This window comes from Furipterus horrens, unplaced genomic scaffold (assembly GCF_987537825.1).
Source record: "Furipterus horrens unplaced genomic scaffold, mFurHor1.1.pri manual_scaffold_3, whole genome shotgun sequence".
Classification (NCBI taxonomy): Eukaryota; Metazoa; Chordata; class Mammalia; order Chiroptera; family Furipteridae; genus Furipterus; species Furipterus horrens.
This window is the reverse complement of record NW_028327173.1, coordinates 22098817-22115247: the sequence shown is the minus strand read 5'-3', so window position 1 is coordinate 22115247 and position 16431 is coordinate 22098817. Positions and strand designations below refer to the sequence as shown.

At 49.9% G+C, this 16431-nt stretch overlaps 1 protein-coding gene across 1 annotated transcript in view; it reads right to left on the bottom strand.

Moving 5' to 3' along the window:
• The window catches only part of CUNH1orf94 (chromosome unknown C1orf94 homolog), a 44628-nt gene that overhangs the window by 6820 nt on the left and 21377 nt on the right, over window positions 1-16431 (bottom strand). The window contains exons 2-5 of the mRNA XM_090271539.1: window positions 12111-12799; window positions 9058-9315; window positions 7861-8033; window positions 2553-2630 (exon numbers count right to left, since the gene is read on the bottom strand). Of these exons, the coding sequence (XP_090127665.1) occupies window positions 2553-2630; window positions 7861-8033; window positions 9058-9315; window positions 12111-12799 (1198 nt within the window). The remainder of the gene's footprint in view (window positions 1-2552; window positions 2631-7860; window positions 8034-9057; window positions 9316-12110; window positions 12800-16431) is intronic.

Genomic DNA, 16431 nt, shown 5'->3' with positions numbered 1-16431 from the left:
AACATATGCTGGATGGATGCAAGAAAGAAAGCGAGAGGAAGTAGAAGGAGTAAAGAAGAGGCCATGAAGTGTCTGCTTGAGTACCTAAAATGACATGGAGCTCATCACATTATGAGCACTGCATTACACTCCTGATGGCTCCAAACATCAGAGAACCCCCTCTTGGCTGAAGCTGACATCCATCCCCCCGTGTACTATGGCAAGTTTCAGTCAAAACTGGGGAAACTTCTGGATTTCCACTTTAATAGCAGGCTGCTGGGGAATTCACACGCTGATGGCCCTCACTCACCCTGCACCCCGCACCTCCTTATCTAACACAGCGTTCACAGAGGCTATCGCTTCTCAGGGCTGAGGGGGTGCCCTTCACACAGATTCTCTCATTCAAACTGCAAACAGCCTTGGGAGGTAGGACCATTCGTATTTCTGTTTTAGAGACGGGGAAACTGAGGTTCAGAGAAGTTAAGCGGCTCACTTAGTGTTCTGTCCTTCTGTGCCTGCTCACTCTGGAGGTCTCAGCCCCTCCTGCTGGCCCTCCTGTATTTCCCCAGTGGCCGTATAGGTACCAAAACCCCAAAGTGATGAACTAAAGGCCAGAAAGATCCAGAGAGAACCCAGGAAAGCACCTCCCAGGGCAGGCGCCTGTGGGTCCATGTGGCAAAAATACCCCTGGTTTTCATGGCAAGGAGGGAGAAGGTGGACCTGGGAAGAGACGGACGTGAGAGAAAAGATTCTGGTCCTAGAGCTTATACAAGCTTTATTTTACAATGTGCCCCTAACTCCATGTACTTGATAAAAACCACAGGACAGAGCTGTGTATACTGCTATGGAACCAGCTCCAGGATAGACTCTTTGCTGACAAAGGCGGTGATAGAGCGTGCACCCAGAGAGCCACATGCGCACGAAAACATTTGTATAAACAGACATCCCTGGAAAAATAACTAAGAAACCGATAACAGTCATTGCCTCTAAGATTTGCGCCCTTATATTACTTTTTTCAAATATAGGCACATACATAATGTTGTCTGAAAACATGGTCTTTAAAACTAGGTGGATGGATCACTGCTCGTGTGGTGGAGGTGACGTGGCTGAGATTCCATGAGCCAGACTGTCTCTCCTCTCTCCATCTCAGGATGCAAAGCTTCCACTGCTGAAAAGGCAGCAGCCCTGGCCCACATGATCAAGTAATCCATACCTGCAGCCCCTTCTATAACCTCTGGAAGAGTCCCACGGCCTTCAGATCAGAGGCTCAGTTTGCAGAGCGAGAGTGGGGCTCCATGGAGAGAGAGAGGAGAGGCTGTGGAGTCTGTGAGTTTGAGTGTGGGGCCTGTCCACCTGTGTGTGAGGGTGCAGGGCCTTTCCTCACCCCCCACCCCACCCCAAGACACTCATCACCTTTGAGCATGCTGCTTTGTGTTCTGGGGGTGCCTGCACAGTGCACACACAGCTTGGTGGCATGTATATAGCTGTATCTCTGTGATCTTGTATTTGTAGTTTTGTCTCTGAGCTTTATTTTGATACTATAGTGTTGTGTATCTATGTCTACGAGACAGTAAGCCATGGTGATTGGGATCATAGATTCTGATGCCAGCTGCCCAAGGTTAAACCCAATTCTGCCATTGTGATACTGTCCAGCGGGCAGTCACCCCGACCTTCCCATCAGGGTAGGGGTGCCAGATTTAGCAAACAAAAACACAGGACAGCCAGTTAAATTCAAATTTCATATCATTGAATCACAAATGGATTCATTAGCAACAACTAATAGATTAGTACACATATGGCCCGTGCCATATTAGGGACATATTTATTCCAAAACTTTATTCGCTGCTTATCTAAAATTTGAATTTAACTAGGGGTCTTGTATTTCAACCAACAAACCAACAGGGGAGGAGCATGACCCCATGGCCATGGATGCTAGGAAAGGCCATGTGATTGGCTTTGGCTGATGGGAGGCGGGCACTTATTACCACGTACCAGCTCTGAGCGGAGGCTCCAGAGGCACTGGGTGTTTCTGCTCGCCCCTCCCACTTGCCTGTCATCCACGTGGCAGGAGCAAATGCTGCTGTATCATCAGCACATGCCCAAAGGAGAATATGTGGACACAGTCTCACCCCAGCTCAGCCTATCCACAGACCGCCAGTGAAAATTATTTTTTGTTGAAAGTCTATGAGATCTTGAAGCCATTTTTGTTTTGTTTTGTTTTTGTTTTGCCACAGCAAAAGCTAACTTATGTGTTAACATTATGACCTAAGCTCTCTGTGCCTCAGTTTCCTTACCTCTAACTTCCCTTATAGGGTGGTTGTGAAGGTTAAATTAGTTATGCAGGTAAAGGCCTTAGAAAAGGGCCTGGCACACAGTCAGGGTTGTCAGTGCCTGCTGTCATTATCGCCTAGCGACACCAGTTTGTTTTTATCCTGCAGGTTGGTACTGGTGCAGACTCTGGGCCCAGGGTGGGCCAAAAGTTATGGCTGGTGACCAGGTCCAGGGAGCAGATGTCGTTCTGATCCTAAGGCCTTTGGGGAGATGGGACAGAGGTGAGGAAGCCATTTACTCACCTGTCGAGGATAACACCCCAGCTGGGGGTGCACGGTCTGCTGATAGGGCATCCTGGCTGCCCGCTGTGGGTACAGGCCCTGGGGAGAGAAGGGAGGGGCTCAATGCTGTGGGACAAAGAGCCCTCAGTGAAGGAGCAGCCACTCAACCCAGTTTCCAGCTCACATGCTTGGGTCTCCACCCCACCGCACCGCACTGCACCGCAAGCCAGACCCAGCCGTTCCCGGGACCGCCGGCATCAGGCCAGGTGTGCACGACTAACACCACGCAGGAAGCCCTGTTTAGCAGGATTCACAGCCTTTTCTGGTGAGTATTTAAAAGCAGAACTTCAGGAACCTGACTGCCTCTTGAATTCCGGATCTGTCCCTTAGTGGCTGTGTGACCTTGGGCAAGCCACTTTACCTCTCTGAGCCTCTTTTCCCTTTCCTATAAAATCATGTGTGTTCAAGACTGTAAGGCCTGTGAAGATAGCCAAATTCTCTTTATTGCTGTCGACATCCCTTTTCTAAGGTCCTTCCCCGAACCCCATTCCGGTCCCAAGATGTGAGGAGTCCACGGACATCTGTGTGCGTATGTTAGTGTACAGTCATATTCATTGAGGCACATCTGCATGTGGACTTCCTCTTGTGTCTGCAGCTGTGTATTTCTGCATATAAACGTGCAACTGTACACCCCGGTGTATTAGTTGGGGTCTCTGCTGCTGTCTGTCTCTATGTCCACACACACCTGTATCTGCACCTTATGATGAACATTGGTGTGATGATACATGAGTTCATGCATGTAACAGGCTTAGAACAGTGCACAGCACAGTAAGGAATCTGCATGTTAGGTGTTTTTAGCATCTCTCACTGCGCCCACCACACACACATAAAGAGACTCTGGCAGTTCAGACAAATGAAAAGTAAAAACTTCCTTCACAACACGGTCCAGGGTGGCCTTGGTGCTCCTGTGTACCCCCCACTCCCCACCCTGCCACACACATACACACACACAGAACAGCTGCTGTGGGTGGAGTCAGGCCAGGACCCAGGACCCCTGGAGTCTCAGGCTGCCCCTCCCTGCTAATCCAGAGGCACCTCCCAAAATTCAGCTCAACACTCAAAGCACCTCTAGAGGAGGATGTCTTTCCGGAAGATTCTGTACCCTAAATGCTGCCTCGATCCTGGGCTCACCTTGTGTCCATTATCAGTGTTGATGGCTGACACTAAGCCCTTGATGGCTTCCTCAGAGCCCTGGGGTCCTGATATGGGGTCTGGAGAGAAATGTCCAGCTCTCCTAGTACCCCCTCTTCCAGTCCCTGAGAGCACACATCCTCTCAGAGCCCCTCCTTGCTCTCTGCTCCTGTGCATCTGACACCTGACCTCAGTGGAGCCCCTTCCACCTACACCAAACCCTTCATCTGAAACCAGTGCACCTGGTCCTTTTTTCTCCAAGCCCCAAACATAGCCTGGGACAGCCCCACTCACCACCATGACCACAGCCTGGTCCTGGCACTCCAGCTGTGGCCTGAACCTGGTCAGAGAAGTCAGACAGATGGGGCCACCCTGCCTGTTTCCAGCCCTCAGTGAGTTCTAAGGCCAGGGTCTCTGCCACTGTTTCACTCTCCCATACCTCCCCTCCACCCCCCTTAGCACTCAGCTCTGCTTTGCACAGCAAACTTCCTCAGGGCACCCTCATCCCCAAGCTGGCATGGGCTAAGGTTTCCCCTAGGATCTGCCCAAGACAAACAGCTGCCCATCCCTGCTCTGTCCTGGGGCAAACTTGCAGAAGCTGGTGCCACAGTCATTAGCATAAGCAACACTATATGACTTTAAGGGCTTTTCTAGTTGTTTGAATTGCAATCCTGTAAGATCACAAGCATGAGTAAACAAACATTCATTCTTTGCTTGAGGCCATGGCCTCTTACCCTGCATCCTCCCTACTTAACTGGGACCCACCCTTCTTAACTGGGACCTGCCCTCCTTGACTGGGAGTGGAGTTGCTCTGTGCCAAGCAGCCCAGGAGCCCCTAGAGCTCCTCAGACGTGGGGACTGTCCTCCAGGCTGTGCCCCTCCACATGGAGGTCTGAACAATTGGATCTGGACCCTCATCTTTACTATCCCTAATGCCAAACAGGCAAAGAGACCAGGATAAACTGTTCCCTGCTTCTCTCCTCTGTCTCCTCAAGGCCTGTGGAGCCAGTCCCCTTGTTAGAAACAAGGTCATAGTGACTCCCAAACCAGTAGCAAAGTCATTCGTAACAAAGGGCAAATGTAATTAAAGGGTCTTAAGGGCAAATGTAATTAAAGGATCTCTGAGAAGGGAGTGGACAGCATTGGCATATTCACAAATCACAATAGGGGCATTTAGATGAAGGCGTTAGATTGTACCTCCGGAGTATCCGGTCATGGAGAAACGGGGAAGAAGGAGAGGGCAGGGGAAACTAGTTGCATTAGGGCGGGGAAGCTAATCGCTCTCACTTTAGAATGGCAATTTTAGGGTGGAGAAAATAATCACTTCAGGGTGGGGAAAGCTAAGACTATAAAACCAGTTTCCTTTGTCTACTTGGCGCGCACATTCTCCTGGCTGTGAGGGTGTGCCTGGCTCTGCAGACTCGCGAATAAAGACCTCGCTTTACTGCTCAAGTCCTCTGTCCCGGTTTTTATTGTGAGCGTTTCTCACACCCTGACCCTGTCTTCCAAGAAGATCAGGGCTGAATAATAATAAAAACTAACACCTGCATCATTTAGGTTTTACAGAGCCCCTTCCCATCCATGGACTCAATTAACCTCACAACGAGCCCAATGGCTGCCGTTTCTGCTGCTGCTGTGTTGCGAAGAGCCCATTCCACAAGCGAGGACCCCTGGGTTCAGAGCATTTGGCCAACTTGCCCAAGGCCACACAGCTCAGAAGCAGCAGAATTCCTTTACACAGAAGTCTGCAGCTTCCAAAGCCTGGCTTTTTATTATCCCAGGCCCCTTGATTGTGAGAGACTGGGAGAAGGTAAGTTATCCTGTCCTCCTTTACCACGGGGGTTGGGGGGGGGGGGTGGAGTCAGCGTCTACAGAGGACTTCAGCTGGGCCCAGTCAGCACCTACACTGCCTTGCAGAGCCCAGGGGCCCTCCTCACCAGGGCCATCAAACCACATGTGCCCAGGGGCCAGGAACCTGGGAGTCAGCCCTGCAGTACAAACGCTAGCCTCTCTTAAGCAAAAGGACCTTCAGGCTCAAAAGAACCACATGATTTCACTTATAGCTGGGATATAAAACAGAAAGCACCAAATGAACAAATAAAACAAACTCATAGACAACAGTATGGTGACTACCAGAGTGGAAAGGGGCTGCAGGGAGAATGAAGAGGATAAAGGGGGTGAAATACATGCCAGCAGAAGGAGACTAGACTCTGAGTGGTGGGCACGCCATGCGCTATACAGATGATGCATTATAAAACCGTACACCTGAGAGTTATATAATGTTATTAGCCACCATTACCCCGATACATTTAAGTTAAAAAATATGTGTCCAAATCTCACCCACTCCAAAAAGTCGAGTCAGAAGAAGTCAGCTTAGCAAAGAGATATTATATGCACTTTATAAAGCAAACCATTGCGAATTAGCTTTACATGGTGAGCCCCGTGAGTGCGCTTTAGAGGGAATCGGTTTACACTACATAACATTATGCAACTGTTTCTCTTCCCGCAGTGGGGATGCACATGGTGCTGGGCTGGGGCTGGTTCCTAGCTTGTTCTAGACTCCGTGCTTCTTAGTCACCCCTGAATCCCCTTGCCTTGTCAATGCTGGCCTCTCATCAGTGCAAAGCAAAGAGTTTTTTAATTATTTAAACAAATGAGTTAATAAGTAAATAAAGACGAGCGAGTCAGTAAGTAGGTGAACACGTGACCGAACAGTGAACTAGCAAACACAGACATGCAAGGGTGGATGGATACCGGTGGGGCTGCTGGATCAACAGCACACGAACAGGGACCTATGAAGGGACAGGATATTATAGGCGTAGGAAGGACACAGTTTGACTTCCCCTTGGATCACAATGCATGATCACCTCTCGCCTCGATGGTGGGGTGGGGGGGCCTTCTGTCCACATGAGGAGATGGTTCTCTTAAGCAAACAAACAAAAAACAATGTCTTGAAAAGAAAGCTTTGGAGAGAAAAAGAGAGATTTTGCTAAATTCCTTTAGCTCTCACTTAAGATTCAGGGGCTAAGTCTGGTGCACCAGCTCAGAGAGGCTCTGTATGGAGCAGGGCAGACAGCTTACGGTCTGTTGTAAAAGAGGAAATGACGGGGAAGGAGAGGGCCCCAGAGACAGGACAAGAAGACTCTGGGGCAAATTTCCTTCTCTACTTGCCTTCTTCAGGCTTTGCCTGGCCAGCCTGGGGCCGCAGATTCTTGAGAACAGGGCCCCCCATGTTGGCATGCATTCCCAGCCTTTCCCGCACACCACCACGCCACTCTGGAGGGGAGCCATGGAGGGGAACGGAAGACAGAAATCTTAGACACCGAGCAGCTTTCCTGGACAGGCTGAGCACTACCTAAAGGAACAATTAAGCTATTGGATTGGACGGTAGTTTAAACCAGAGTGGACATTCATTTGATTTTTGCTTTCTTCTACCCAGTAGGTGGCAGCTCTTAAGGGAGATTAAGTTGAATAGACAGACTACGGAAACTACATTTTCCCTGCATAAATAAGCCCTGTGAGTAAAATATCCAACCGTGCTACCAGTGGTTCAGGATCCCTCTGTGTCTGGCTACTAATTTCATTTCAGCTCTGAGCCCAACACCAAGCATGGGTGCCACCTCAGCTAAATCTGCTCGGATGAAGTTTAAACGAAGTGGCCATATGATGTGTCATCTACACCAGGATGCTTAAGAGTGAAGGAGGTGCTATTAATAATTCTTCTGGGACACAAGACCTAAACTGGAACTGTCCCGAGTAATCTAGGATGTATGTCACCCAACTATAAGGGAAGTCAGAGGAAGTGGATGGGGAAGAAGGTCTACACTGTCATCCTATCCCAGGAGCCCAGCACTTAACAGGCCAAAACTAGCAATACAGCCCTGGAGCACATAGCCCTGAGAGAACTGGAACCCAGACAAAGGAAAATAGAAATACGATGCATAACCATCTGTGTGCACCTATGTGCATGTGTACCAAGTGCTTGGTCTGATGTGGCCATGGTGAAGGATTAAGTAACTAGTGTAAACGTTTTTTTTTTTTTTTGTGATTTAGGCTTCCTGCCAGCTGAAGTTCCTCCATGGCAGCGACCTGCACAAATAGCCACATGGAAAGCCAGGCCCAGCACCCACTCACTCACCTGATACTGCGGGAAGGTGGAGTGATTCGTGAATGCTGGTGGAGGTGGGTAGTTCAGGTTGAGCCAGAGCGGTTGGTTCAGGGATGCTGAGGTCAAGGTGGTAGCAAAGCGTGGGGTGAAGACATTCCCTGGGTACTTGAAGTTCTTGTCTGCCACTACCCCAGGCGGGTTAACTGTAAGTCACAGGAGAGGTAGGGTGTTTCAACGATGGAGAATGGGAGAGGCCAGGACCCCTTCAGCATGACTGTCCCTGGGATTAACACTCTCAGAGGTTGGCTCTTTTAGGCTCCTCTGGGTTCTTTAAATTCCAGTGAATTTCCAGCTATAGGAAAACATCATTGATTCCCACCTTGCCAATTTGGAAGGGGTGAGTCTCCCAGCTGGGTCTGCCTTGGAGTTTCTCTTTCCATCATTTGCTGAAGGGCGCAAACTCACAAGAGCACACAATAAACCATATTGGTAGGCCTATATTTCACCTATGGGCAAAACCAAGTTCTCTCAAGTGCTTTAGAAAAATCTGGCTTTATACAAACAATTGCTATGGCATTGGAAGTCATTCTTATCAAATTACTAAAGCAGCCCCCCGAGGACCTTGCACAGCTTGGTATCTCTATATTGGAATTATTTTCTTAAAAAATATTTTAAAACGTTATATAATTCACTGTGGTATAACCTGAAATTAGTCTGAATGAGTGAGAGTTGGTTGGATTGTTTCAGAATATGAATTCTTAACTCTCTCCCTCTAGAAGTCTTGAGAGCTTATAAAGTCAGAGATGAGGCCCCAATTTCCCCTTATTGACATCTTCTTTGAGATAGGAAGTTTGACTAAAACCATTGTAGGAGGGCAAGGGAGAGAAAACAGGGACATAATCTCAACGTACACATAATCTGAAGCATGGATTGCTCTTTGGCCTGAGCGACTTGAAGGGACACACTTAGTTGGGTGTGTGTTCAAACTGACCACCAACCATGCCCATGTGACCCCCAAAACCAACAGCATTCCTGTAGCAATTGTATTCCCAATTAGCAACATAGGGAGAAGTGATTTCCCGCATTTCATAGGTTTAAAAACTGACACCCAGAGAAAGACAGTGACTTGCCCGTGAGATAGCCATTGGATGGCAGAGCCACTCCCAAGGGCCTATGACAGGTCCTGACTTCCCTTCTACCAACTTTCTCTGGGTAGGGCCAGCTTACATTTCAGCTCCAGCTTGTCCACCTCTTTGCTGTGAAGCTTCAGCTGCCCACTTGGGTTCTTGGTGGCCCCCAGGAACTCATAGAACAGGGTCTTCTCCATTGGCCATGCAGACTTCTTGGTGGGTAGTGCCATGGATGTGGAGCTTGATGGGTCACTGTGACACTCGTTATCACAGATGTCCTTCTGAGTCTGGGGCCACTGGCTGACAAAGAGGCTCTCTGGACCCTTGGTTGGCTCCTTGGCGCCTGTGTTCCATCCTACAGTAACAGGGAAACTGAGTCAATAATTCTAGAAGGCCAAGTCTAGGTGCAGGGTGAGGAGGGCAACTTATTTACACTAAGTAATGGATTCTCCATAGCACACACCTCAGGCTCAGACCACTCTGGGCTCTCTCTCTGGCCATATCTGATTCCAATTTCCTCTCTGAGGCCTTCACTGCCCAGTTCTCCCTCTGGTCTTCCCCTTTCCCGAACTCCTTTCTTCCTCCCATCCACCCTTCTTTCCTGCTTCCTTCCTTCCTGCCCTCCATCCCTTCCTCCCTCCTTTCCTTTACCGACTTTCTTCCCACCCTCCCTCCTTTTTCCTCCCTTCCTTCCTTCCAACCCTCCACAGTGCCAGGTTCCAGGTAAGAGCTGACTTGGACACAGTTCCTGCCTTCAGGGAGCCCCTGGCTTAGTGGGGGAGACACATGTTCCCACAGACACATGGTCTGAGCCACAGTCTGGCCCTCATCATGGACTCTGCTCCCGTGCTGATGCTCACAGGTGATTTAGCTCACTCATCAGTGCCTGGCCCTGACCTGAGTGCTGGGGACACTATGATGAGTCAGAGCCAGACTCTGCAGGAGCTCACTACAAGGAGGAAGCGAGAGACAGGCCCAGAAATAGCTTCAGGACGAGGCAGATGGGGACTGTGAGGTGACAGAGGGACACAGTGGTAGGAGAGGGTGGCTGAGAAAGCTTCTGAGAGGGTCAGAGGGCTTCCAGAAGGTAGTGGCCCTTCAGCAATGCCTCAGCCAGGGGTATGAGGGAGGAGGGCATGGCAGGCAATGGGGGACTGCAGGCCAAAGCAAAGAGTCATCAGAGACTGAGTGAGTCATAGGATGTGGTCAGCGCCAGGCTCAGCTCTCTCCTCAAATAGACCGGCATTCCCTCCATGCCAGGACACTGTCTGGACCATCACGGACCCTCTGCAGCAGTGGTCTTCACCCACATTTCCTTTTTAGCAATGGAACTTTTCTTCAAACAAAATCAAGACATCATTGCTTGGTTGGAGCAGGGAAGAGGCTTTGGCCCTCCCAGCTCCCTTCACTCCCTCCCCAGCCTGGGGGTCCTGGTTCCATGAATCTTGGCTGGGAAATGGCATTGAACACACAGCAGACACTTCAGATCATTTCGGTAGCCATGAGATCAGAGGAACTTGAGTCCAGTATCACCTGTTGGGAGTGGATCTGATCCCACCAGCTCTTGCTCCCCACTCCTTCTCAGCCCAATGGCCTTGGTGCTGAGTCTGGGCAGGACTGGACCTGTCCTTCTAGCACCATCTCAGCAAAGGAGAGAGCTGCTCTAGTTCAAACCAATTTAGGGGGAAAAATGACATTTTTAGCAAAACATGTCCCTAGAGTCTCTTCCAAGAGTTTCTCTGGTTGCTGAGTATGGCCCCCAGCTAGTGCGCTGAAATAACAGTACCCGCTAATAATAATGGCCTTTTCCCCAGGGACCCACACACCTCCAGTCTCTCACACATACCTCCAGTCGCCTTAAACACGCTTGCCGCTCATTCATCTCCAAAGCTCTCTCTTCCAGCATCTGTGCACACAGACACACACACACATTCCTGCCTGTCACTTCTTTGACTCACTCACATGTACACAACTCCACACACAGGAATGACACAGATGCAGCCACACCTGCATTTTCTTAACAAATACACTTGCACCTGCAAAGCCCCCTTTGGCACAGCTTTGCCCACACATTTGTATGGAGAGGTACACACGGGTGGTGGGGAGTGTGGGCAGGGCAGGCGGCCTCCAACCCAGCAGCCCTGTCAGAGAGAGACATCCATGCGTGCCTCCTGGAGAAGGAGGTGGGAGGAAAGTCCCATCCAGGTAGGGCTACTCCTCTCACACATGCTGCCCAGCAACCCCAAAGAGTCCCCTGGCTCCTAGAGGCTGCCCCAGACCCAGAGTCCAGCTGGTTGTCCACAGCTCTGATTCCCTGGCCTTCCCCCAATGCTCCAGCACACAGAATGTTCTCTAGGGTGACCGTATTCCTATTTTTTTAGGAACATGGATTTGGGTCCTCCCAATACAGGTATCTTTAATATCCTCACAGACTAGGGATAAATTTTCTTTTGGTTCACTCCTAGTGACAGCTGACTACAGGCAAGTGCCACTGCCATCAGCCTGCCTTTTTGGAACCATCCAGGCTAAGTGGCTGAATTAGAATAGGCACAAAATGTAGAACCTGGGAGTGGGATGGGAAACGAGGGGTGTGGCTGCCTCACCTGGGAAAGATTAGGACTCTTCAGTTAGAGGACAGAAATGCACTTTTCTAAGGCCCTCGGGGTGCTGAAAACAAACCCCAGGGCCAGCAGTCTCAACTGATCCTGAAAGATTTACATATTCTCTCTCTGCCCCAGAGAGAGGACCAGGACTCATTGCCAGAATAGGCCCCTCCACCCAAAGCCAAATGACCCCAGCTGCCAATCAAATCTCTCTCCTCTCCTGCATAAAGTCCCCATTCTGCAGCTCCACCCAGGACTCAGCTGGGGCAAGTGCTTCCTTCCATGTGCTCTGGATGCCCAGTGGACTCAAAAATGAGCCAGGTACCAAATGTGCCTGTCCCTCTTCTCAAAGCACATTGGATTAGCTGTACCTTGTACACGGGCATCCAGCCCAGGGGTCACAGGGAAATGAAAACAGCCCCGCCTGGGGGCTACACCCACCAGAGAGGCCATCCTAACCTGCACAAAGATGCTGCCTGACTGGCCTTCTGGTGAGTTTCTCCTCCTTGCAGGACCACCTGCTAGCCCTTCATTCAGCCTCACTCACCCATCAAGTGATGCCCTTCCACGTCAGGGTCCGCCTCGGGCTTGGAGCAGATCTTGGCAAACACCGGGAGCTGCTTCTCCTGAACAGGGAGCTCAAGAAGCTTGTCAGTGGGTGCAGGAGGAGGCGGTGGTGGTAGCAGCAGGTATGGGCCCAGCCCTGTGGGCTCCCTGTGTAGGGGGCCACTGAACATGCTGTACTGCAGGAAATCCTTGATGACACGTGTCTCCTCCAGCACCACCTTGTTGTCGGGGGCCTTGGAGGTTTCTTTGAACTTCAGTGGGAACTGGGCCAGGAGCTTGCTGATCTCTGAGTTGGAGGCACCCAGGCTGTGGCCCCTGTCATCTGTCCCCTTGACACTCTTGGCTTTGGCAGCACGTAGGATGCCCGTGACTGTCGTCATGGCAGAATCGCAGTTCTGCCTGCTGCCGATAATGGACACGGCCACCTTCCGCTCCAACAGCTGGTCGCTGGCCGTGAGGGGTGCTCCTGGGAGCTCCCTGCTGCCTACCACCAGCGGAGGCGTGAGAAGGCTGGCAGCTGGCTGTTTGGGCCTCTCTGGAGAGCTGCTAGGGGACTCCAGCTCCCTGGAGCTTTCTGTGACCAGGACGAGGTGCTCTTTGGTCAGGCTCAAGAACTCCTGCTCCACCAGTAGGGAGATCTCATCCTTGTCACTGCTGAGCTCCAGAGCTCTGCAAACAGGTCAGATCAGATAGACAGGTGGCTTTAGTGCCAGGTCAGGAAGAGTGGCTCTGCAGCAGGGACAGGCCCCAGGGCAAAGGGGCGGGGAAGGCAAGAAAAACCGATTGCTTTCTCCAGAGAGAATATGGACCAGCAGTGGACTCCCCAGAGGTCTCTATGCCATGTCAGCAGGCACAGTACCTAGAGTGTGATTTCGGGAATCAGGGCACCTGGGTCCCTTCCTGATACTGCATCTTGCTGAGTGAGCTGAGCTTTAATTTCAGATCCAGGCCTCTGGACGGGGCCCCACTTCCTGGAAGCACCAGATTCCTGCATGGATTTACAAGCATGTACCTGTGTCTAAACAAGGACCTCTACCCACATCTCAGACCCTGGCCCCCAGCTGGACCCTTGATGGCCAGCAGCAGCCTGATGGGGCCCGATGGTCCCATGGACTCTCTAGCTCCTGGTTGCTGACTCTCTCCAGGTGTGGGAGAGGCTGGCAATCCTGCTGGCATTGCTCATGGCCCAGCATACCCCACTGGCCTCCTTCACAAGGAAACATCTTCCACCCTGGCACTCCCAGGAGAATCACCAGCGCCCAGTTTAAAACCAGCTGCCATCCCTACGTGATGGGCTCCCCTGAAGGGCAGATGAGGTGGTCTACACAGAGCATTCTGGAAACTGCTCAGTGTGTTGGCCCTGGGAGAAGGTGGTAAAGGTGGTGAAGAAGAGATCAGAGGGGGAAATGCAGCTTTGCAGCTGGGGAGGCCTGGCCCACGTTCCTGCTCTGAAACCCATTCCGAGGGCTCGGTGAGTCCCACCAACAGTGACTAGAGTCAAAGCATGCTTTCCCGGTAATGGCCTTTGTGCATGAGCGCATACACACTCACACATGTGCACACACATATGTGTGTTTGATGCACACACACGTGAGGGCACACAATGATTCACATATCACCACACAAAGAAGCAGGAGTAGAGTCACTGCATCTGACAACCGAACAGAATTGGCACGGGCTTCGGTCCTAGAGGCCTTCTGCTGTGCTGGGAATTAATCCCTTAGCTGCTGGGTCCTGATGAGGCTCAGGGCTCATGTGGAAGGGGCGGGGTGGCCAGGATACTCGGGCACGTGGGAAGAGCTAAAGATTCAGGAATGTGCTGCCTGCTATTCCAACAACTGAGACAGCCTGCTTCCTGCGTGTAGCCTCCCTGGGTCTGGAGGCAGGGAGCGGTGCCAGGAACAGGCAGATTCCAGCCAAACGAACCTGGTTTGCAATCAGGCACCACTCCTTACTTCATGTCAGATCCTAGCACCTCAGGGACTCCCCTGTGATGTGAGTCTGGCACTGGCAGCACCCACCCTCATGGGTGGTGTGAGAACTTGAGATAACCCACGTGCAAGCTCAGCACAGATACCTGTGCATTTGACACCCCCCACCCCACCCCCCAGCTCATTGGCTGAGAGCCTTCGCTGCGGTGGCCCAGCCCTGGGGGCTCTGGATGTCAGCAAAATCGGGTGCGGGGCAAGGCCAGCCTCAATGGCGCTTTCCTCCTACCCCCATTCTCTGTCTTCTCTCCTCTCTGCTATTCCTTTTCTTTTCTCCTTCCCACGCCTAGACTTAGTCTATAAATAGGTCTCATTCTCACTCCTGTGTCCACAGGAACAACTGGAATAAAGAGGTTGCCGATCCATGGTCCCAAGTTTTAGATCCTCCTTCTTCCTCTACATCATCATCCTCAAAGGGAACAGGTGAGTCTGGAGTCACAGAAACCAGACATTTGTTACAAAGCAAGCTGTATATCAATTTTCTGAATTAGACTTACTACAATTGTGTGAATTTTTTTTTTAATTGTGATAATGGTATTATCTAAACAACCAAAAAGAATCCTTAGAGGTATATATTAAACCATTTACAAATAAAATTTGGTCTGGGATTTGTTTTAAACTGAATCCAGCCTGGGGAGGGGAGTGAAGGGAGGGGGCAGCAGATGAAACCAGATTGGCCGTATGTGGATCAACGCTGAAGCTACATGATGGGTACATGGGTTTATCACACATGATCCACTCTACTTTGTGTTTGGTTTCTGGTTGTTTTGTTTTGTTGTTTTTGAGACTTTTTGGTGAGTTTATCTGAGCCAAACTGACAACAATTGCCGGGAAGCGATATCTCAACGGAATGAGAAAATGTGCCGGAGAATGGCAGTTCAGCACAGTATTTTACACATCAGAATCAAAGGAGGAGCCATAAGAGGGCCGCATGAAGAACCACTGGTGATAGATTAGGGGGGCAGAAGAAAGCAAAGTGGGGGAGACCTCTGGGATTGGATAAAAGGTGAAAGGATGGACATATACTTCTTTTACACAGGTGGGTAAGGGCTAGTTAACAGTCAACAACTAACATGATAACAATAACAACGGGGGGATTTGTGGTCTCAGCTTGTGCCCACGGGGCTTGGGCAAAAGGGAAGTTACCTCTACATTCTAAAGGTATGTCATTATAGATGCAAAAAGACAACTGACCGATTACTAAGGGCTCATTAGTCAGCTTATAGAGACTAATAAATTAGTCACATTTCACAGTGGGCTCCTGAGAGAAGACTTCAAAGACCACGATTTACAACCAGATTTTTGTCCATTGGAAAAAGACATTAAAAACTCTCCAACACGATTAGAGGGGACCTTATCTGGGGCCTAACTGCAAATGGACATTTGTCACTGTCTCTGACATTGGCCTCCATCTACAGCAGAGACAAAGGACTTTTCAGGAATGAGAAACCACCGACCACAAAGGCAGATAGCTATCCCAAGACATCAACACCTGTATGCTCACAAATTGATGTTGCTATTGATTGAATGTATATAAAATGATTTTTTATATTTATACGGCTTCCTAATAAAAACAATATCTATCTCCCCAGACCCCCTCCCTTATTAGATGTGAAAAATTTAACTTTCATACCGGTTAATCTCTCCCACCTACTAGACAATGACATTCTAATTAGTCATGATAATGAAGTTAATGCTTTGTTGGCCACATATTGGTCTTCTCCTACTATCAATATAAGCTTTGGTACATATTTTTCCTGGATTTATCTATTATAAAAGACCCTTCTTGGGCAAATACCTCCAAGAATACCTCCCTGATAATTCTCCTAGTAGAACTATGTATGGATCCAATCTAGATGAGTATTGCATAGCTACAGGAATAGATGAGGAAAAGCTAAGAAAAATACCTGGATGCAATGGGAAAAGGCTTGCAGTCAACTGCCATAATTGTCACAGTATATCTTGTCCTTGGACTCACCAGCCATGCTCTTGTGGCTGGATGTCCATGAAACAAACAAACAAAAAAATCACTGAGTCTCCATTTCAAAAATTATTGGGTAGGTAGACATGTCTGTAAATAGCTCACCATCCAGGAACGAGTGTGGGAAGCACTATGAAATACTCAAACTCTAGCTCATTTTGGGGTTACCTCTACCCCAAATAACTATGCCACGGGAAACTCAACATTTTGGGGTCCATCCAGTATACCCCAACTGCCCCCTAGCCATAGCTACCCAATGACAACAACATTCCCGGTGGATCCAGCAACACTAGCCCTCTAAAAGAAATAAAAGGGGGGATAGTTGCAGGATT